Source organism: Eublepharis macularius, chromosome 9, assembly GCF_028583425.1.
Source record: "Eublepharis macularius isolate TG4126 chromosome 9, MPM_Emac_v1.0, whole genome shotgun sequence".
In the NCBI taxonomy this organism is placed as follows: domain Eukaryota; kingdom Metazoa; phylum Chordata; class Lepidosauria; order Squamata; family Eublepharidae; genus Eublepharis; species Eublepharis macularius.
Window position 1 is genome coordinate 36,647,987 of NC_072798.1, and position 23,286 is coordinate 36,671,272.

General features: G+C 44.3%; 1 protein-coding gene across 3 annotated transcripts; it reads right to left on the bottom strand.

The window, feature by feature from the left end:
- Positions 1–1,186: 1,186 nt before the first annotated feature.
- LOC129336285 (arf-GAP with dual PH domain-containing protein 1-like) lies at positions 1,187–23,083 on the bottom strand. 3 transcript variants are annotated; one of them, XM_054989411.1, is made up of 12 exons: positions 22,985–23,083; positions 22,329–22,651; positions 20,187–20,272; positions 16,220–16,311; positions 15,827–15,909; positions 9,555–9,667; positions 7,319–7,465; positions 6,774–6,857; positions 5,913–5,975; positions 4,201–4,272; positions 2,434–2,665; positions 1,187–1,709 (listed from the first exon to the last, which is right to left on the bottom strand). In XM_054989411.1, the coding sequence occupies exons 2-12, from the start codon at positions 22,417–22,419 to the stop codon at positions 1,681–1,683; spliced, it is 1,092 nt and encodes a 363-aa protein (XP_054845386.1). In that variant the 5' UTR covers positions 22,420–22,651; positions 22,985–23,083; the 3' UTR covers positions 1,187–1,680. The 3 variants fall into 3 exon arrangements, with proteins under 3 accessions (XP_054845386.1, XP_054845384.1, XP_054845385.1); XM_054989409.1 differs by having other exon boundaries at positions 20,187–20,317; XM_054989410.1 differs by lacking the exon at positions 22,985–23,083 and adding an exon at positions 22,841–22,855 and having other exon boundaries at positions 20,187–20,317.
- Positions 23,084–23,286: the final 203 nt, after the last annotated feature.

Consider the following 23,286-nt stretch of genomic DNA (forward strand, 5'->3'; position numbering starts at 1 on the left):
CAAGGTAAGCTGGGCTTCCATTTGAGTTTCCAGGGCAACAGAAGGAACACAGACAGAGTTCAGGCATTCCCCCGGCTCCGTTGCCAGGGGAATTGATTGATGGCGCATGACTGTCTGGCTTCCCAAACTGTGGCCAAACGCACCAAACCAGGCCTCTTCCGAACGCTGGTTCGTTTGCCGTGGACAATCACGAACTGCTGGATCGCGATTGCCAATTTCGTGGGTTTTTGAAGTTCATAATGCGGTTCGTGCCCATCTCTACTCATATCCTTTTTATCTTACAAACCTTACTCTTTTGAGCAGTGTGTTAAGCAGTGGGTTTTACAAAAGAGGCATGGCATGTGGCAAGATTTTTTCTCCTGCATTGGGTATGCTCATTGTTCATATAAACAGAGTCTCTCTACATGAGACATCTGTCACATGAAGAACACAGGTCGGGAGATGCAATGTTAGCCGGGAAACGTAGTTTAAAAAGACAGAGCCTGCGGCAGGGTAAAGGCTTTGCTATACACTGGAGCTGTGTGAAGGGTCTGTGAAATGTCAGAAGGGAAATTTCAGCCCATTATAACCTCTCAAGGTCCAGGCCCGGCTCTGGAAGGCAGCTCCAGCCCATTTCTATTCCTCACTGCCCTCTGGTTGTGATCCTACAGTTTTAGACAGCAAAGATGAAATTAACAAACCCTCTGAGGAGTGATCTCCTCCAGCTTTGTTTTTTTAAACTACATTTCCCAGCTAATATTGTGTCACCCTACACTTGACGAAGATGCGCTGAGGCATTTCATGTAGAGATAGTTGCAAAGGAAAGGCTGCTGAGTCTTTTTTGGAGACTGTCTGGAGACTCTTTTTCAGACTGCCATCTGCATAAAACTTGGTGTTCCCCTTTTGTACAACTGGAGAAACTTTCCTACAACATCTTCTAAATACAGTTTGTCTTCTGCAGTGTTGCAAGGAGAGAAGTTGGGGACAACAACAGAATTAGTTAGCTCTGTCTACTATGGACTGTGACTGTGCCCACCAGCCCCAATGGGTACCAGCTGCCACTAGTGGACAGCAACGCAGGAAAAGCTAGTAGTCATAGGATCAGAAAAATCAGGGTGAGAGACAAGGTGCCAAGTCAGAAAGAAGTATAAAATAAGGCATGCATCTGTTAGGTACATACACAGCCATCACACTGAGTGGATCTTTGCATCTTTCTTCTGGTACCTTTAATAGTAGCCAGCACTGCAGCCAATCAGTAGCAAGCAGTAATGAGCCATTCAGGAAGGCACCTACATACAGTGGCCAATAGGAAGCAGGCCTGTGATGTGGCAGCACAATGTCCTGCATCAGTAAATCCAGATCAGCTTCTGTGCCTCCCATCTTTGAATCTCTTTTCCTTGTGGAGCCAAAGCCTGAGATGCTGGCACAACCCTCTGCTGTCCATTTGGAATGTGCATTTCTGAACAGCATGGGGCTCGATGTGATTCATTTTAATGCATCCTCCAGCAAAGAGGAATGTTTAAAAGGGAAATGCAGTCTACTCTGAAGAGATGTGGTTCATATATTTGAGGCAGCGGGTTCATATATTTGAGGCAGCGGAATACCATATAGCAGCTTATCAGGCAGAAGTCTTATTCCCTCCAGGCCTCCCAAAGAAAGGAAAGGAAGTAGGATAGCAGTTGAGTTCTGTCTTCATGAACATCAGGGCTTGAGCTTGAAATACGCTTCAACTGTAAAATAAGCAGAGCAAAAGAAACCCCCCCAAATCCCACAATTATGTGCAAATATGGAATTCAGTATTAGGCATGGATATTTTTCTAAAGTTTTTAGACCTTATGATTGTGAGAACTTCCAAAATGTATGGGAATGCCTGGTGGAGGAATTTTCAAAAGTCTTGGGCAATGGTGTGTATGTGTGAAAGCACTTAGTGTTTAGCACCGTTCTCAGCTCTTTCATGTATCTCACAAAACCGAAATAAATGAAGCTAAATAGGTAAATAGATACATTTTGCATGAATTGTACAAGCAAGTAATTCAACTTTGCCACAAAAAAATTACTTAGCAACTAAGCTGTGAACCAAAAGGCCTCCGGTTCATATTCTTGCCTGGTGGTACATGAAGCAAAGTCCCTTTCCCACAGTCCCAACTCTGCTCCCATCTGCAGTATGGGGATAATACTAACTTATCTTGCAAGACTGTTGTAAAAATTATAAGAATAATGTACGTGGAGAACCTTGAACATTCTTCCTTGAAAAAGGGCTATTTAAATGCTAACTTATGTTGCCTTATTTTAATATTGATTGGGATTTTAATATTTTTCAAAACACATTTTTTAAAAATAATCTTGCTATAACATGCTTTGGCTGTCTTTGTAAATGGGGAATGTAATGGGGAATCAGGTATCTCAATAAACAAAACAAAAGCTATGCATGGTACAGCTTCTTCTGGCACTTACTTGCATACTCCTGAGGCGTCATGGGCTGCTCTATAACATGGCTGAAGGCTGCAATCCACTCCTGCTGATCTCTCTCCGTCTCGCAGGTAAAAAGGTAATCACGGTCGGGGGTGATGATGGTAATGACGTATTGCCAAGTAAAGTTTCCCTGAACATCAGCCGGCAGCCCTTGCTTGACACTGTACCCATTTTCTCCACTGCCCACAAACACCTCGCCTTTAGCAAAAGCATCCTGTGCGGCGGAAGAAAATGGGAGACCTGTTGGGATCCATGTTCGTGGCAGAAGCAGTAGGTACCAGCTAGTTTTGCTGGAATTCTGCTGTGAGGGGACTGGAGGTAGAAGAACAGGGACTTAACCTCCATCCCTTGAAGAGGCCTGTCAACAAGGCCGGATCGACACACGCAGCAGAATGAGGTGGTAGCTTAAATGGGTAGAATGGCCTCTGTTACTTCATGTTAAAAACCTTTGCAATATAAAAGCACATCAGGAAGAAATGTTCTAGCTTAGTCCTTTGTATGCTGTGCTAGTTTTCCTCTTACAAGGGGTGATTAACATACGGGGGACATGGATAATGTCATCTGCACCTGCAATGGTATGTTCTATCACTCTTCCCCGATATTACAGCCTCATTCTGCTGCCTGTGTGTAGATCAGGTACAGTGCCACAGATGCTACTTTTCCCCACACTTCTTTTGCCTCTTGGGTGGTAAAGGACAGAGAAAGAGCAGGCAGCACGTCTAAGGGCTGACTTTGGCCCAGAAGGCTCCAGATTCAGACCATTAATGTAGACTATGGATGCTTTGGCAACAAAATACAAGGGTGTAGTGTTGTGTCCTTGGCACTGGAGAGATTGCTTGGAAGTGTCTCAGAAGCTGCTTCTGAACAGGAAAAAACACCCTTTTTAGTGTTTTCTATTGTTGACTACTAGACAGTGACATTTCCTTCCTAATGTCAATTATAACAAGAGACTGAAACCAAGAGATGAAGTTGGAGAAACAGACTCCCATCAAGGAGATCTTCTGAAGAGATTAAAAGAAGGATGACTTTGCTGTCTGGATTCATATGAGGTCAAGTAACTATATGTTGGGTACCTTGGCTGCTGTAGAAATACCAGCCTACGGTTCAAACCCAGCCTTTGTCCCTCAGGATTTCAAATGAGCTAGAAAGTTGGCCATGTGTCATCTTTTAGTTTTCCTTCCCTGTTTGAGGCCTTGAGCCCTCACCAGGTCCTGAACCTGCAGCCTAAGAAATCCCAGCCAGACTAGATCTCTTACATGGCAATTGGTTAGATCAAGGTATTATGCTAAAGACTGAACTTCTCTAAAAGTTGCTGGGTGGGGCCTGTCCTGTGGTGTAAGCAACTTGAGGATTCATGTTCCTGCTTTCTGACCCTCTCCTCATTCAAAATTTTGCTGTCCTGCTGTAGCAGCAGCTAGATTTAATAATCTACCAAGAGCAGCATTATTTTAAGGCAAGGGTGGAGGATAGGAGTGGGAATAAAGGAAGGGTCTGCCAAGGTATCCTCAATCTTTAGGACTAGTCCTATATGGAAAGAAAGAATCCCTAGTCCTAGATTTTTGTGGAATTGTCCATCCTCTCTTATTTAGAACTCCTAGTTAGCTACAGAAGAAATACTGTGGCCTGCTTCTGTGTCTTTAGCAGTGGTTTTGGTATGCAGAAATCAACAGCTTTCTTGGTATGCAGAAATCAACAGCCATTTCTAGGCTGGAAGGAAGTAGGGAGCATGCAGTCTGATGTCTGCCTTACCAAGGGATCCCTGAAGTACATCAATCTGCGATGGTCCAGCGTGAACCAGCGTTTCTTGAAAGGCTCCTTTTGCTGGGGAGAACCAAAAAAAAATGACAAGAGAACCCTCTACTGGTGAGTATTAGGAAGTGACACCACAATTGCTTTCAAATTCTAGGCAGCATTGATTTGTGTGGTAGTGGATGGGGTGTAGAATTGTTACATTTCCACCCCAGGCTTCCCTGAAAGAGCTCTCACGGATTCCTCAGTAGTGATGCATCCAGGTCCAGACCTACTTCAGTGACAGAACTACATCAAAAGCAATCATGTGAAATTGGCCAGCGCAGAAATATGGCCAAAACTACATAGGCCACTGGAGAATGGTTGTTTGATCCCAGAATGTGTAATTTACCTGCAAACAGCAGCTTTGTGTGTGTGTGTGGGGGGGGGAGATATTAATCGGTGCCACTGTGTTGAGAAGATGGGTTGTCTTTTTATGTTTTCCATTTTCCTGATCAAATATGCTCATCTGGGTTGCTTCCAAGTCTGGTAAAGGGTGGGGCAAAAAGACGGGAACCTCTGCTATGCTTCTCGTCTCCTTTACAGAACTAAAACCTGGGTGTCTTTTTCATCTAGAGAAATTGCATTAGGGGAAGAGTGAGCATTTCTTTCCCAGTGCCACACCCAATCCAAATTACTGTTCCCCCTACTGATGTTTTTACTGCTGCTACATTTGGAGATCCAACCACACATTCCTGATATGTCATGTACTTTGACTCATCTCCTTGGTAATGCCTCTAAATGGAACCAATTTCCTGGCTGTTAACAGAAGCAGGAGATTCAAATGGGCCTTTTGTTTGCGTTCAGTCCTCAGCAGATTCTCAGCATTTCCTCTTGCCTTTTCTCGGCTTTCCTCTTGACTAGGCTGTCGATTACTTCTTTTCCACTCACCCTTTCTATCTTGCTTCACCTTCCCCCAACCTTTGGAACTTTTCTTCTGAACTCCTGGCTCCTGAACCTCTCTCTCTCTTGGCTCAGAGATCCAGAGGAGTCAGCCGTGTTACTCTGTAGTTGCAAAATAGTAAAGAGTCCAGCAGCATCTTCAAGACTAACCAACTTTATTGTAGCATAAGTTTTCGGGAACCACAGCTCTCTTCGTCAGATGTACATGACGAAGAGAGCCATGGTTCTTGAAAGTTTATGCTACAATAAAGTTGGTTAGTGCTGAAGGTGCTACTGGACTCTTTACTATATCTCTTGGCTATTATACTTGAAAATACCTCTATTGACCCAAGGCTTTGACTTTTCCTCTTCTCCCACTTTTCTTTGTGCTCTTTAGAAGCTAAAATGCAAGCCTGTTCAGCCTTTGAAAGTGTTTTAATATCAGCTTGTGTGGGCTGCCCTGTGTGGTTCAAGATGAAATGAGAAAAGGGATGGGCAATGTCATGGGAAAATAACTACACTTTGTTTTGCCGAAATTTGCCCAGTTAACATAACACACGTGTAAGGAGATGTATTATTGGGGATTGAACCCTAACTCTGGTACTCCTTTCACCGAGGAGACTGGCTCAAGCCAATACTGATATTGTAATCTCTCTTTATATGGGCTATCATTTGATGACAAAGATTAATAGCAGTAAGGCTTAAATCTAGCTTGTGTGTGCATGTGTTAAAAGGCTTCTGAGATTAGCTGAGGTTTTTAAAAAAAAAATGTAAACAAAGAATTGAACTACCCTGGGCCCAGTCTTCTCCATATAGCCTTCTTTCAGGAAATTCCGTGTCAACCGGCTCTTGAGCTATAACAAAATAGAGTACAATTTATTTATCAGAATGGCATAAAAGATACTAAATCAAAGAAGTGATTGGGGGGGAGAATATCATCTTAGGCTGCTTTCACATGGTGATGATTCTCCAACTAGCTCTTGTTGCTGCTGCAAATGCAGAGGAATCTGCAGCTGCAAAAGAACTGCTACAAGCAATTTTCCTATCCTTAACCCCATAGCTGCCACCTCGCCTTCATTTCCCCCACTTTCCCCTTATATTTCCACAAGAAAAAGGTTAGAGACTTACTTTTTAAAATGAAAAGCTGGGAATTCAGCGAAGTTATTAGATCATCATGGCAATAGATTGTTATAATGTTATTGGGTTGTCACAATCTAGGAATTTTGGTGTAGGACAGAATGGCATCAGTGTTGGTGGGACCTTCAGAAATGTGCACCTTCACACATTGCAAATGCGCTTTGACCACAATCTTTCCAAAAAGATCATAGCAAAGGGTGTGTGTGGAAAGTGGACGATTAGAGACAACATCATGGGAATGCTCCAAAAAACTTCTCATTCCAGTCTGGATGCCATTCCAGAGCAAAACCTCTATGTGGAGGCAGCCCCACACACACACACACACACACACACACACACACACACACACACACACACACACACACACACACACAGAGAGAGAGAGAGAGGCTATGTTGTCTTGAATTATATATGGCCAAAGAATTAAAAGTAATGAGATATAGAACATCATTAAGAAGCTGAGTACTTCACAGTCCAGCCTTGCCAGTACGTTCTCTTTTTTGTAGCTCTCGTACCTCTTTATCACTGGCAACAGGAAAGGCCACCTTCAAATAGTGAAACTTCACTGCACGGATTGCATTGAACCAATCCACTATTTCCTAGGAAGACAAAAAGACCACGGAAAGACAATGCAATGAATAAGTGTAACAAAGAAGACAAAGCCCAACAGAATGTAGTTCCAAGGAAATATCTATGACCATCTCCGATAGCTGTAATTCAAAACAGCCTGAAAGAGCATCCTCCTCTATTCCCACCTTAGAAGGCTCCCTACTAAAGACAAGTTTTATAAGCAATGCTTAAGCTTATTTCTGTATGTGTGTCACCTTGGAGGAAAGGATGGGCAGAAGGAGCGAGTTCCTCCTGCCTGCCTGAACCTGGAAGGTCCCAATTTCCAGACAAGGGGTGGTGACAAATCCTGAATGGAACCAGTGGAGCCTTAGTCCTCTAGTATCATTTAATATAGACTCAGCTGGTCCAGGGTTTCTCCTTAGTTTCCTACAGGTTTTCTTCTTAATCTCCTGGTCATGCTGCAGCATAGTGGCAGGCCTGGCCCACATACCTTTCCATCCTCATGGTAGAGGAAAATGTTGCGAGTCTTGTTATCTTTAAGATAGGTGATCTGAAGGCCATTTGGGTGCCCAATCTTCTCTGGCTGGAATGTGGCATTGATAGCGTCGATTTTAATAATTATTTTTGGTTCTTTGGCCTGAGGAAAAATAATTCATTGTACTAATTTGTTTTCCAACTGTCTTTCTACCTCAATGAGCAAACTTTCTATTATTATTTATATAATTCCGTCAATGGGTACAGGACTTTACAGAATGTCACAAACAAAAAAGACAAGTCATTGCACCGAAAACTTTCCCGTTTAAGTGATGTAGGACCACAGGAAAAAAGAGAGAGAAAAGAGTAACTCAAGGCTCCCATGGAAGAGAAAAACAGGAACAGACTCAAAGTTTAGCTACAATTTCAATACATTAAATTTATAATTCTCTTGTGTTCTTATCATTGAATTACAAGAGCATTTGGGGCGGACATAGGGTTGCCAACTCTAGCTTGGGAAATTCCTGGAGATTTGGGGTGGAGCATGGGGAGAGCAGAGTTTGGGGAGGGGAGGGAACTTGGTATGGGAAAGTGATGCCATTGATCTAATCTCCAAAGCAGCCACTCCCTCTAGGAGATCTGATCTCTGTAGTCTGGAGAGAAGTTTTAATTCCTGGATTAAAACTTCTGGTGGAGCCACAAGATTCCTAGATGTGAAATTGGAGACAATGCTGCACAAAAACTACGATCAAGTGGAGTGTAAGTGAAGTGCAAGTGAACAGGGAGGAATACACGTGAGTCTGTTCACTTGCTGTTCAAGAGTCACTCATCACTTGTGGCTTGGCTCTCTGTGTTGATCCCCAGATGCAGAAGCGTCTGAGAATGGCAAGAATGTCCAGCTTCTCAGAAACAAAGACATAGTCCAAAAATAGGGTGGATTGGTTGAGGGCCAACAGATATTCATATGTATGAGAAACTTGTAATCACTATATTAAAACAGACTTTGTTAAGATAAAAAGTAGCAAGAATGAGCTAACCGTTTTTATATATTTTAGGAAGATATTCAAGTATAGGTAACTTTGTATGGCAGTTGAAGTTATAGAGAATTGGTTAGCCAAGAATGTGTGCCCTTATCAAGTGGGACAGCTAGCTATTGTTAGGAGATTATTTTTAAAAACTATAACTATGGGAAGCTGAATCGATTGGGGAGCATTTTAGGAAGGGCTTCTTGCTTGTGACCTGCTTATCTTTGGGTAAGATATGTTTACGGACTCATGTAATTGTTCTCCTTTAATTATCTATGTAGCAGTAATGGATACTATAATTTTCTGTTGAGTTAGTCAGTCTTAAATATGCAAATTAGTTAAGCTGTGATAAAGGAGTAAAACGGAAGCAAAGATTCTAATAGCTATGACTTGTGTGCTATACCTGTAATAAACCATATTGTTGTGACGTACCTCTTGCCAGGAATTAAAAGAACTGATATAGGAAAGCTAGCTAGAAGCCTAAGGCTTCTTAAGTGCATGCCCTATATGTGAATCAGGCTTGACCAGAGTCATCCATAACAAAAGTCCCCAGGGAGACTTACAAAAAAATTAAAAACAGTTTATAAATACAACATTAAAGTAAACAGCAAGATCACCAACATTTAACAGTGCCTTAAAACTTCAATCCCATATATAACTAACAAAAACTCCCAGCAAAATGAAGCAGATAAAAGTCAATTCAATATCTTAATATGGTGACATCAGTAACACCCAGAAGTACAGCCAACCAAGAGAAAACATCGGAATAAGTTTCAGAGCCCTCAAAGGTACTCCATAAAAGAAATGACTTTACCATCCTTCATAAGGCCAATCATGAACTGACCTTAGGGCAAGAAGTTCCAAGTCCTGGGGGCCACAGTTGAGAAAGTCCTGTCCTGTGCATCCCCCCCCCCCCAAAACCTCAATTCATTCAAGGCAGGCATGCAGAGTTGGGGGACTCCAATGCCAATACTGAGACCAGCTCAGTCAACTTGAGTAGAGAGACAACTGGGCAGCAGAGAGGGCAGTACATTAATGGAAGCCCCATTCTGTCTTGTGAACTTGATGCTAGAAACATGCACTCAAAACCTGATGACTGGGACAGGATATTGGTATGGTAACGTAACATGTCTCTTTGAGAAAGGTCTGAATTTAAATTTCTCTCCATCTCTAAGAAAGGAGATATGCACAAGGGTAGGATACACTCAAAAGCAGATATTTACTCACATCCTGTTTGGTGAAATACTTGAGACACCCTTCTCTCTCAGACAAGAGAAACCTACGTGGAAAATACTGCCCATTGTCCCGGCCTCTTTTCCACAGGATCCCTTCCTTCAGACCTAGAAAAAGAAACCCAAGCCACAAAATGCATGCAAAGGCCAGAGTAACATTAAGCAGTCCAAGTTTCCGTAGTAGGGGTGTGCAAGCCAAAAATTTTCGGCTATAGCCGAAAGTAAAAAGCCGAAAGAAGATTCTCTATCGTTAAAGCCGAAAGCCGAAACAAGAATCTCTTTCGGCTTTCGGCTTTCGGGATTCTTTCGGCATTATTTCGGCATTCTTTCGGCTTTTTTCTATGGGAAAATGCCTCCGTCTTCCAGGACGCCTGGGGGAGGCATTTTCCCACCGAATAAGCCCAAAATTGGTGGGGACCTTCCTCTAACCCTTCTCTAACAACCACCCAAGTTTCAGACAGATTGAACTTTGGGGGGCCATGTTATGGCCCCCCAAAGCAGGTCCCCCCATCCTCCCATAAGAAAGCGAAGGAGCAGCATATTGTTAGCATGCTGCTGCTCATCTTTCTTCATTATTTCCTATGGGGAAAAAATGAAGAGGCAGGCTTCCTTTGCCAGGGGTGGCATTTTGCATGCAAAATGCCCCCTTACCCTCAGGGGCCCTTCTCCCACCCCTCCTCCCACCCCCCACCAAGGCTCAGCCTGCTCCCACTTGGGGGGGCCATTTCATGGCCTCCCCAAGTAGGTGCTCTAATCTCTACCACTGACAGCTGGGGGAGGCTTGTGTTGCCAGGGGTGGCATTTTGCATGCAAAATGCCCCCCAACCCTCTGGGGCCCTTCTCCCACCCCTCCTCCCACCCCCCACCAAGGCTCAGCCTGCTCCCACTTGGGGGGGGCATTTCATGGCCTCCCCAAGTAGGTGCTCTGCTCTCATCTCTACCACTGACAGCTGGGGGAGGCTTGTCTTGCCAGGGGTGGCATTTTGCATGCAAAATGCCCCCCAGCCCTCTGGGGCCCTTCTCCCACCCTTCCTCCCACCTCCCACCAAGGCTCAGACTGCTCCCACTTGGGGGGGGGCATTTCATGGCCTCCCCAAGTAGGTCCTCTCAGCCCCTAAAGTCCACCCCTTACAGCCCCACACAAACCCAATTCCCCCCCAGCTGCCACACACAGACCCAAATCCCCACATTAGCCCCTCACAGACCCAAATCCACCCCCACCTGCCCCACACCCATAACCCCAGGAACAGGCTGGCAAAGGCCAGCCCTCTCCCTTTGTTCCCTATGCTGGGAACTTCTAAACTCTCTTTCCCTGGGCAATTCTGCACAGCCCAGGGGTGCCACAATGGTGGGCACACTTCTGAGTGCCAGCTGGTCCCTGTGAAAGAGCACCTGAACCACAGACACCCTCCCTCAAATTCCCCCACCACCTACAGAGATGGCTGGCCAGCCAGCCCCATTGTTCCCTATGATGGGAACCAACTGCACAACAAAGAATAAAACAAGAACAACACAAAATAAAGTTTTAAAAAATTTATTTTCTCCCTTCCAAAGTACAAGTAGGCAAAGCATTATGACACATTACACCAGCAGTCCCCCACACAGAAAAATTAAGACAAAACTCACTTAACATCAGAGAATCACAAAGCACAATTCCTGTCAAAAACACTTTATTTCTTGAACAGCTTTAGGTTACACAGCAGGGGGGAACACCAAAGGGCATGGCAGCACTATCTTACACAAAAATAACACAACTCACTTAACATCAGAGAATCACAAAAGCACAATTCCTGTCAAAAACACTTTATTTCTTGAACAGCTTTAGGCTACACAGCAGGGGGGGAACACCAAAGGACATGGAAGCAGTATCTTACACAAAAATAACACAACTCACTTCACATTAAAGAATCACCCCAAAAAATTGCTGTCAAAAGCACTTTATTTCTGTAACTGCTTTAGGTTACACAGTAGGAAGGCACCACAGAGCAGGAAAGCAGTGTACTACACAAAAATAACACAACTCACTTCACATCAGAGAATCACACAAACACAATTGCTGTCAAAAACGGTGAAGTGGGTTGTATTATTTTTTGTAGTACATTGCTATCATGCCCTGTTGTGCCCTCCTACTGTGTAACCTAAAGCTGTTCAAGAAATAAAGTGTTTTTGCCAGGAATTGTGTTTTTGTGATTCTCTGATGTTAAGTGAGTTGTGTTATTTTTGTGTAAGATAGTGCTGCCATGCCCTTTGGTGTTCCCCCCTGCTGTGTAACCTAAAGCTGTTCAAGAAATAAAGTGTTTTTGACAGGAATTGTGCTTTGTGATTCTCTGATGTTAAGTGAGTTGTGTTATTTTTGTGTAAGATAGTGCTGCCATGCCCTTTGGTGTTCCCCCCTGCTGTGTAACCTAAAGCTGTTCAAGAAATAAAGTGTTTTTGACAGGAATCATGCTTTGTGATTCTCTGATGTTAAGTGAGTTGTGTTATTTTTCTGTGTGGGGGACTGCTGGTGTAATGTGTCATAATGCTTTGCCTACTTGTACTTTGGAAGGGAGAAAAAAAATTTAAAACTTTATTTTGTGTTGTTCTTGTTTTATTCTTTGTTGTGCAGTTGGTTCCCATCATAGGGAACAATGGGGCTGGCTGGCCAGCCATCTCTGTAGGTGGTGGGGGAATTTGAGAGAGGGTGTCTGTGGTTCAGGTGCTCTTTCACAGGGACCAGCTGGCACTCAGAAGTGTGCCCACCATTGTGGCACCCCTGGGCTGTGCAGAATTGCCCAGGGAAAGAGAGTTTAGAAGTTCCCAGCATAGGGAACAAAGGGAGAGGGCTGGCCTTTGCCAGCCTGTTCCTGGGGTTATGGGTGTGGGGCAGGTGGGGGTGGATTTGGGTCTGTGAGGGGCTAATGTGGGGATTTGGGTCTGTGTGTGGCAGCTGGGGGGGAATTGGGTTTGTGTGGGGCTGTAAGGGGTGGACTTTAGGGACTGAGAGGACCTACTTGGGGAGGCCATGAAATGCCCCCCCCCAAGTGGGAGCAGTCTGAGCCTTGGTGGGGGGTGGGAGGAAGGGTGGGAGAAGGGCCCCAGAGGGCTGGGGGGCATTTTGCATGCAAAATGCCACCCCTGGCAAGACAAGCCTTCCCCAGCTGTCAGTGGTAGAGAAAAGAGCACCTACTTGGGGAGGCCATGAAATGGCCCCCCCAAGTGGGAGCAGTCTGAGCCTGGGTGGGGGGTGGGGGGAAGGGTGGGAGAAGGGCCCCTGAGGGCTTGGGGGCATTTTGCATGCAAAATGCCACCCCTGGCAACGCAAGCCTCCCCCAGCTGTCAGTGGTAGAGATTAGAGCACCTACTTGGGGAGGCCATGAAATGGCCCCCCCAAGTGGGAGCAGGCTGAGCCTTGGTGGGGGGTGGGAGGAGGGGTGGGAGAAGGGCCCCTGAGGGTGAGGGGGCATTTTGCATGCAAAATGCCACCCCTGGCAAAGGAAGCCTGCTTCTTCATTTTTTCCCCGTAGGAAATAATGAAGAAGATGAGTAGCAGCATGCTAACAATATGCTGCTCCTTCGCTTTCTTATGGGAGGATGGGGGGACCTGCTTTGGGGGGCCATAACGTGGCCCCCCAAAGTCCAATCTGTCTGAAACTTGGGTGGTTGTTAGAGAAGGGTTAGAGGAAGGTCCCCACCAATTTTGGGCTTATTCGGTGGGAAAATGCCTCCCCCAGACGTCCGGGAAGACGGAGGCATTTTCCCATTGAAAAGCCGAAAGAAAGCCGAAAGAATCCCGAAACGTTTCGGCTTTTTTCTTTCGGCTACCCGAAACGTTTCGGCATTCCCCGAAACGTTTCGGCATTCCCCGAAAGAAGCCGAAACACTTTTGTTTCGGCATTCTTTCGGCATTCTGAATGCCGAAACGCACATCCCTATTCCGTAGTATTCTTCCACATGCAATGGCCAAATCCTTTTATATTTCTCTCTAGAACTCTATTTTGGAAAAGTAGTTTTCTCCTCCAAGCATCTATGCATGACTGTGGCCAGGAGGAGGGGGGAATACCATGAGAAATATGTAGCAAAGTTATGTGATTTGTAGTTGTTAAGGACTGGTACATTTCTTCTGGCAGTACTCCTGTCTTTTTTTTAATTAAAGTCTCAACTGTTAAATTTCTGTCTCTCATGCACAGAACTTATGCCCTAAGAAAAGTGGTAGCTATATTGTTAGTGCCTTGACCTGGATAGCCCAGGTGAGCCTGATCTTGTCAGATCTAAGCAGTCTCAGCCTTGGTTAGTAATTGGATGGGAGACCTCCAACGAAGATCATGGTTGCAGAGGCAGGCAATAGAAAACTGGGCAAATCCACATGCCCTTGGCGCATCCCGGTGTTGCGCTAAATGTTCACTAAACACCCGGAAGTATATTGTGCTAGAAAGACGCTATACTTCCAGGTGTTTAGTGAACATTTAGCGCACCGCCAGGATGTGCCAAGGGTGTGTGGATTTGCCCACCTCCTCTGTTAGTTTCTTGCCATGAAAACCCCAGCAGAGGTTGCCATAAGTTAGCTATGACTTGAGGGCACTCTCTACCACCGTTTTTAGTATTTTAGTCCCAGAGGATGGGAAATGGACCTGAAATCTTGCTTCTCCCCTCCTTGTCATTTAGGGGGGATGGAGGAAAGTCCTCCCTGCCTATATTCTCACTCTCTTTCTGCTATATAGCCTCACACCCTCTGGCAAGTGTATGATGCTGGTGCTGAGCTAGAATGCTGCCTATTGCCTTCTGCAGGCTCTCGGGCTCAGTATTTTCTTCTGTGGTTTTCACACAAAAGATGGTGTTATTTAATGGTGTCGTTTCAAAAACTGCCACAAGACCGTTCTGCAAGGGGCTTAATCTTCCTTTGTGTTTTTCACACATGTACGCCTAAGCAGAGAGAGTGGTGCTAGCAATGTTTGACAATGAGAGTTTCACACAGCAGTATCCTGTCAGTTTAGGGTTAGGGCAATACCAGGGGTCCTATAGCTAATAATATTTCAGAATATTTTAGAACCCTCACAATCATTTTTTCATATTTCAAGACCTTGGGACATAGGTAGGAAACGTATTATTGACAAAGCTCATCCATGCTTTCTGCGAAGGAATCATTTTGCATTTACAGGGAGCAAAGAGCAAGGGTGCATTTTTAAAAACAAAGAGTGAATCAGGATGGAATAAGAGATGATGAAAATAAAGGGGGCTGCTGCTGAAAAATACCATCCCCATATTGATTTATTCCTATCTCTGTAATGCATAACAATGTTTATCTTTGTGGGGAGATCACCTTTTATGCTTTCCCGCCCCACCTGCAGCAAGCCAATAGGAGAAGGGGCAGCAGGGAAATGCAAAATGTCCAGAGGTAAATGCAGCTTTGTTATATGGTGAGGGAAGAAAACTCCAAACTGGGCTGCTATTTTGGGAGGCAGCTTGCATCGCCTGTAATGTATAGTTTTGTCTTCAGTGTTAGTTGTTTTGTTGAACAGGGTCTCCTGCAGGTGCCACATGGGTGAAATCAACAGCAGCCCATACACGGGCTTTCTCTGTGGTGGCCCCTACCCTGTGGAACAGCCTGCCTGAGGAGGTCAGGAGAGCCCCCACTCTCCTAGCTTTCCACAAACGATGCAAACCAAATTATTCAAAAAGGCTCTTGTATTGTAGGGAGGCGCTCTCAAATGCTCATTAGGGAGTTAAGGACCATAGACTTCACCATTGCGTTGCCTCACATACTACCTGTTGTCTTAAATATGTGTTCCTATGAGCTACTTGTGCTTCATGTGGCCTAATGTCAGCCCTAGAATGTTTCAGCATTTCTTCAACTCTGTATTGGATTCTTACTAATTCTGTCTTTGTAAAATTGTTTATTTACCCTACGGCATTTTTTATAGAAATGTCCTTGAAATTGACTGTACTAATCTCACACTGTGCAATCTGCCTTGAGTCTCAGGGGAAAAGGCAGACTATAAATGACATAAATAAAAAATAAATAAAAATGATAAAAAAATAAATAGCAACTTTTCCCTGAAGGGAAAATTCCACCAGGTATGGATTCTCCCATTGTTGCAGTGATATGAACTAAGGAAAGCTTCGCTAGGTGAAATTCTCTCTTCCGTATCAAAGGTAAAACGCTACCATCAGTAGCACCAGGTCTCTGAAAACTGCGGTAAAATTGTAGTGAGGCTGCTACCTCTGAACCATGTCTCAAGGCTGCTGAAAAACCATTCAGTGGGTCTGATTCCTTTGCAAAATGGTTACCTTTGGAATATGGCAGCTGTTTTCCTGGCTTCATGAATTCCTTCCGTTTGTATTTGGCTTCTATCCATTGTTCTCTTAGGAGTCTGTGGAATATCACAACAAACACATGAAGCTGCCTGACTCTGAGTCAGACCATTAGTCTATTGAGGATGGTATTGCCTACTCTGACTGGCAGCACCTCTCCAGGGTCTAAGGCTAAGATTTTTTACATCACCTATTACCTGAACTGGAGATGGCAGGGCTTGAACTTGGGACCTTCTCTATGCAAAACAGATGTTCTGTCTCTGAGCCATGGCCACGGCCCCCTTCCTAAACATCCTAATGACAGGTAGGAGAAGCCCAGTAACATCCACTCCATTTTGCCCTCCTCCCATATGAACTTACGGCACTTACAGGCAGTCAGTGTGCACCGGACGATAATAGTAAATAGGAACGTGGGCTTCATATGTGGCTTTGGCCACTGCATTCCCATGCTGGGCCAAAAACTGCAATGCAATAAGATGAACAAATTAGCTTGCATTCTCTTTTCTATAGATGCTCCAGCTCCCAACATCTGTGAAACCTTAGTACCTGCAAACTATGAACCATCATCAATGCTTCTTGATTCTGAAAATCAGGGCCAGATTAAATGAATGGAGAAGCTGGCCATTTTCACACGTTGTCCCTCCTCGCTCAAAATAACTCAAAACTCATGGAAGGACAGCGTCTTCATGGCGCAATTTCCTGTCATGGCTCTTGTTTCGTGGTGCGATGACGTCATAAATTGCACCATGAAATGGAGTCATGATGGGAAATTGTGCCATGAAGATGCCATCCTTTCGTGAGTTTTGCATGATTTTGCGCGAGAGAAAGTCGTGTGAAAGCAGCCGCTCTTTCACTGAATCCTGTTCTGGGACTTCAAACTTCATGCCATTAAACTCCATATGGGCCTTCATACCATTGAATTAAGAGCCATTTCATACATTACAGCAAAGGCAAAATAACCTGCTCAGTGTCCACTCAGTAGGGACATGCAGCTCTCTGACATGTGCCCCGAACGTTACATGTCTTTGCAAGCTGGTGTTTTTGTTGCATTCATCACCTGAAAAACGTTTGGGCATAATATTTTATTCATCTAGCACTACAGTTGCACATGGTGTTTTATGAAAACAAGAGGAAATATTATGCTACAATAAATCTGTTAGTTTAAGGTGCCACAGGATTCCTTGTTTTTGCTACAACAGACTAACGTGGTTGCCTCACTGGAATAGTATGCTTTATAATCAGGGCTCATTTCGAGGGGGAATGCGCAGGAATGAAGTTCCGGCAGGTCCCCAAAGAGGTCACATGTCAGGTGGCCCCACCCACCTGACTCTCGGCCATTTTGGGCTTGTTTCAGCCTGGATTGGGGCCAAAACGGCCCGGATCGGGCCTCTGATGGGTGGTGGATCACTCTCCCACTCAGCAGTGGCCCAATCCTGACCATTTTGGGCCCCTTTTCGGCCATTTTGGGCCCAATTTCGGCCTGAATGGCCAGGATTGGGTCCAAAACAGCCAGGATAGGTGATGTCAGGGTGTGTGTGGCATATGCAAATCAGTTATGCTAACGAAACACTTCCGGTGATGGCAAGGGGTGTGGCATATGCTAATGAGTTATGCTAATGAATTATGCTAATAAGTTCCTCCAGCTCTTTTTCTACGAAATGACCCGTTTATAATAATAACATTCAATTTATATGCCACCCTTCAGGACAACTTAACATCCACACAGAGCAGTTTGCAAAGTATGTTGTTGTTATTATTATCCCCACAACAAACACCCTGTGAGGTAGGTGGGGCTGAGAGAAGTCACCCAGCTGGCTTCAAGTGGAGGAGTGTGGAATTAAACCCAGTTCTCCAGATTAGAGTCCTAGCACTCTTAAGCACTACACCAAACTGGCTCTCAAAACATAAACAAAAAGGGTTACATTCCAAGAAGTGGATGCCTTAAAACCCCCAGGTGTGTCCATTTAAAGCTATTGTGAATGAAGTGGAACTAACGCAGCTAGGTCTTGACTCTCAGGGTGGCTTCAAAAGATGCACAGAGGCTGAACTTTGAAATGTGCAGCTTTCCCTATCACAGTGCTGACTGGAAAAGCTTCTTCCTGCCATGCAGCTCTCGGATCTACAATGCCCTCCTAGAGATGGCAGCCTTTCACTGAACAAAACTTAATTATCTTTTTCTAGCCTGGCTCTGATACCTTTGTATAAATTGAATGAATCAATTGAATTTATTTCGGTCCACAACCAGCTTTAGACTAATAAAATAAGACATTCCCTTATTGGTAAATATTATACAAGTTAAAACGTCAGTTAAAATAATACAAATATAAATATTATAAATATTATAAATTGTACTTTGCTGGCCAGGCAACTAGATCTCAAAAAAAAAATCCCCTTCATCTGTTATCCTCATCATTGCCCCCTTTTTGAAATACGGGAATTTTAAAGAACCTCAGTTCAGAGACTAAAATGAGCACTCCTTTCATACTGGTCAGCCTCTTCATGAGTAAACTATGGGAAAAAGCACTCACAACTTAGCTAGGGCTCTGAGGAATATGCCGGATAATGGTTAAGCCAGACCTGCTGAAAAGTGCCCAAAAGTTTTCTGGTTAAATATTCAAAAGAGCAGGAGTCTTCATATTTCCAGGCATTTTCAGGATTCTTTTCCCCAGATATGGTAAAATTTGGTTCGGAAAAACACTCTGGGGTCAAATCCACATTCACCCATTACCCGCATGTTTATCGGATATCTTCCGTTTGCCTCCAATCCACGATTTTTTCCTCTTCATTCACATTTCTGCTTCCAATCCGTCTTTCTCGCACGTCCCTCCGGTCACACGGCCACTCGAAAACCGCTTTTTTGGGCAGGACCTTTTTTCCCGCCCATTTTTTTTAAAAAAAATTTGAGCGCACTTTTCCATTATTTTGATCTTGCCTTATAAAGAAACATCATTGAAGATAATGATGCCTCTCTTTCCCCCACTGACAACACTGATGGCTCTCTCCCATTTCTTTTTTGGAAATTTGGAAGCATGTGGGAAGCTTTTGTGGGCATTTCCTATGCAGGACAGTTCAGTGCCTGAATTTTACTGAAGTTTCACTTCCTTGGAGTGTCATTATGTTCCCAATAGTCACTGGCCGAATCCGCATTCACCACACACCCGCATTTTCCGTTTTTTAGGGAGGGAACAAATCTTCCAGCTTTTTTTTTTTACATTACTTTTCCGTTATTTCGATCTTGCCTTATAAGGATATTGTATTTCCTTATAAGGATATTGTAATTTCAATATTACAGTAATATAAAATAAAAAAAATAAAAAACAGTTAAAAAGGAAGTTTCGCGAGTGCGTTCTGAGGATGGATTCACCCCAAAATAATTTTTCAAACTACCAGATTTGATTCAGAAACAGCATAATCAATAAATCCAATGCTATGAAGTCAAAAACAGTCTTTTGCAGACTACGGAGCACTTGCAAGTTGAATCAGCCAATAGGAACTCTCGGAACGGCCGGAGAGACAGGAAGGGGGGTGGTTTTTAAAAAAACCGCGTAAATTGCGCATTGGCCCGTTCACGGCCACCGTGAAACTCCCGTTGAAAACCTGTGACCACATATTCGGGAGAAATGCGAATGAAATGCATCTGTTTAATGAGGTAATGTGACCGGCACTCGGGATTGCGTGGGGAAAGTGGGGAACATGCGGCTTAGAATGAGTAATGTGGATTCGCCCACTATCTCGCTAGCTACTTTCTGCCTGGATTCATTTGAACACTTGGCAAACAGCCCACCTGAACCTCTCAGCATTAACACAAACTATACCATTGTTCAAATCGTACTAGGGAGATCTATGGCTAGAGTTGCCAACTCTGGGTTGGGAAATTCCTAGAGATTTGGGGGTGGAGCCTGGGAACAATGGGTTTGGGGAGGGACCTCATCCGGGTATAATTCCATAAAGTCCGCCCTCCAGAGGAGCCATTTTCTTCAGGGGAACTGATCTCGGTTGCCCAGCAATGAGTTGCAATTCCAGGAGAGCACCAGGCCCCACGTGGAGGTTGACAACCCTATCAGTGGCAGTGCCCCAACTCATAGTTTGTGACAAACAAATTAAAACATTTCCCCACACAAAAAGGTCAACTGCCATCTGAATCAGGCCATATCTCTCTCCAAGGCATGTGACTGTATACCGTCCTGCTTCCTTGCGTTTCCCACAAAAGCCTCCTCTTTCCTGGATGGCAATCCCTAAAATAGTGCAATCTCATTGTCACTGAGATTGGAAAGGGGGAGAGATATGCAACCCCAGACATACAATGAAGCAAAACACTCCTCAAAGCCAAACATACCTGTACCTGAGCTTCATCCCAATGGTCCATCCTTAGCGATTTAATTTCGCTGACCCCAAGGATATTGCGATGAATCCCTGAACAGTCTAAGCAGATGAAGACACCCAAAGTGTAGGAGGCCCAGTCAGGGTCTGAGAGGAACAGAAGTGGGGACCGTGGTTGGAAGACTGGTTCTTCACAGAGTGGGCTAATTGTGAATTACCAGTCTGTCAGAGTAGAAATATACATGAAGTATTCTCTGAACCCCTTAGCTAAAGATTTGGCTATTATAATCTTAATTTATTACTCATGCTTCTTCAGTGGTCAGGGGCTGAGATTAGATCCAGCAAAAGTGATGGTGAGAATTAGACTCATAGGAACAGGAACCAGTTAGGCCTGCAGGATTACTGACACTTCCAGTATATAATGTTACAGAGAAAGTTAACATGGTGCACCATTGCCAAGGGTGCCTCAAAGTGTCAGTAGTCCTAGGCATGAAGAAAGAAGTTATCTTTGTTTTTTGAAATAGGGTTCAGACACCATACCACCTGAGCAAGGTTTGCAAGCTGTCTGTGGCAAAGCTGAATGTTAATTTACAAAACTGGGGCCACAAAAACCTCTCCCTGTCTGTTCCTTCCTCCTCCCAGTGACTTCAAGGGGGATAATCTTCCCATCGTGACACTTCCCATTGCATGCTTAGAAAAGCAAAAGCGAAATGAATTGGCTACCAAAAAACATGTTGTTAGTCCTTGTGAGAGCTGAGCAGGATTGTCTGTGGTCAACAAGTGAGACTTCTGTGCATATAGCTTTCTGATACTTCTCATGATTACCAGGAACAGAACAAATTTGGCAGATACATGCAAATTCACATAATTTGTGTGATTTATAAAAGCTGAGAAGCCAAGTGGGTAATGGTTAACATCTTGGACCTGAAATACCCAAGTTCGAATCCTGACTCTGCCATGGAAGCTCACAGGATGATCTTGGGCTAGTCACAAACTCTCAGCTTAAGATGGTTATTGTGCGGATCAGCTATTTAAATGCTGCGGCTCAGGAGCGAGCAGAAGCTTGAACATCACTCCCATCCTACAGTCGCTCCATTGGCTACCTAATTCATTTACTGTGCTCAGTAATGTTCAAGGTAATGGTTATTACATACAAAGCCCTTCACGGCCTTGGTCCAGCATACCTATGGGACCTCCTCTCTCCCTATGTCCCTCCACAGCAGCTTCGCTCATCTGAACAGGGTCTCTTGCAGGTGCCAGCCTACACATGGGTGAAATCAACAGCAGCCCATACATGGGCTTTCTCTGTGGTGGCCCCTACCCTATGGAACGGCCTGCCTGAGGAGGTCAGGAGAGCCCCCACCCTCCTGGCTTTCCACAAACAATGCAAAACTGAATTATTCAAAAAGGCCTTTTGTCTCAGCTAAGAGGGTGGCATTGTAGGAAAGGGATCCCAGATGTTTTGCTTATGAGTTAGAAACCATAGATTTCACCATTATGTTGCCTTACATATTATCTGTTGCTTTAAATATGTACTCCTATATCCTACCTGTGCTTTATGTTGTTCAATGTAAGTCCTAGAATTGATTGTTCTGTTTCAGCAATTCCTCAACCCCATACTGGATCCTTGCTAATACTATATCTTTGTAAACTTATATTTTTTTACCCCATGACATTGTTTATGGAAATGTTCTTGACACTGTATGGAAATGCCTGCCCTTGTCCTTGCCACTAATTGTACTAATCTCACACTGTAATCCGCCTTGAATCTCAGTGAGAAAGGTTGAATATAAAAAACATAAATAAATAAAATAAAATAAATTGTGCAGATAAAATGGAGGGGGCAAGAATGATGGTTAAACTGCTTCGGCTCTTCCTTGTGAAGGGGTATAAATATCTAAATACCTAAGTATCATTTGTTCCTTACATAGAATGTACACATTTTAAACACAAACAATGAATGTGCACAGCACAGCATACATTGGCAGGTATCCTGATTTTATAAGGCTCAACGAAACAGCACGCACCCATGGCCTCAGAGCCAACACTGCTTATGGTAGCTGTCCCTTCCTCAACTCCCTTCTAAGACCAGATCATTTGATCCAGGTGTCAGCTTTGTCATTTTTCCCCTTCATTCACCACAGAAACAGAGACTTACTGGGTTTTCCACAATCGGCACAGAAGGCATTTTCTTCTCTCCTCCACACTTCCTTTAGGACTGTCCTATTCCTGTGATTTTCTGCAGCCATTGGCAGTCGTCAACTCAACAGCTCTTGGACTCTTTTAGGCAGCACAGACCTGGCTTTCTCTACACCCGCAGCTGCGCTCCTACCTTGTACAAGAAGGAGAATTTAAGAGGACTGTTTTGTGAGAAGAGATGGGTAGCTGCAAGGATAATATATTCAGAGGCAGCTGGAGCAAAAGAAACTCAGGCTGAGGTGAGTTGGGCCCAGGGAGCAGCAGCAGCAAAGGAAACCAAGCCTGTGGGTACAAAAGGAAGTACAGCTATTAACCACAAAACCGGTTTTTCCACATCTCATACAGCTAAAGGATGATCCGCATGCTGTTACTATGCCAGCATTTGATAAGAAAGCACAGAGTGCTTGTAAATCTATTTAAATCACGCCTTTGGAGCTGATATTGTTTGCATATTTTAAAAATTGGACAAACCTAAAGTGAAGATAGCATGAGCCACTTGACCAAGATCATACAGCAAATCAGTGGCAAAGACTGGAAAGGCCTAGACAGCCATGGCTCCCACTCTGCTGTCTGCTGCCGTGAGTGAATCTGAACAGGGGCTTTGAAGGGACTCACGTATATGATCCAGTCAGGGTTGGGGGTGCCAGCCAGAGGAAGATGGAATTGAGGGGGAGAGCTATTCAGTCTGCCCTCCGAAGCTGCCGTTTCCTCCAGAACTGGTCTATGTTGTCTGGAGATTCCATAGTGTGTAATTCCTAGTGAGCTCCAGGCTCCACCTGGAGGTAAGCATTGCAGCCCTAGATCCAGCGTATATTAAACCACTGTCAGGCCACCAGCAACAGTGACTTTAGTCCAAGTGTCTCTCTTGCTTTTCTCCATTTGTCCACACGGAAATGACTGCAGAACAAGTATGGTCT

What these genes read in the sequence shown, in the direction of transcription:
- LOC129336285 (XM_054989409.1), bottom strand. Translation starts at nt 22,419, where the DNA reads ATGGCTGCAGAAAATCACAGGAATAGGACAGTCCTAAAGGAAGTGTGG. An exon ending in CTGTTGCCAGTGATAAAGAG is followed by an intron (nt 5,976 to 6,773) that starts GTACGAGAGCTA and finishes ATTTTGTTATAG; the next exon opens with CTCAAGAGCCGGTTGACACG. An exon ending in TGGAGAAGACTGGGCCCAGG is followed by an intron (nt 4,273 to 5,912) that starts GTAGTTCAATTC and finishes GGTTCTCCCCAG; the next exon opens with CAAAAGGAGCCTTTCAAGAA.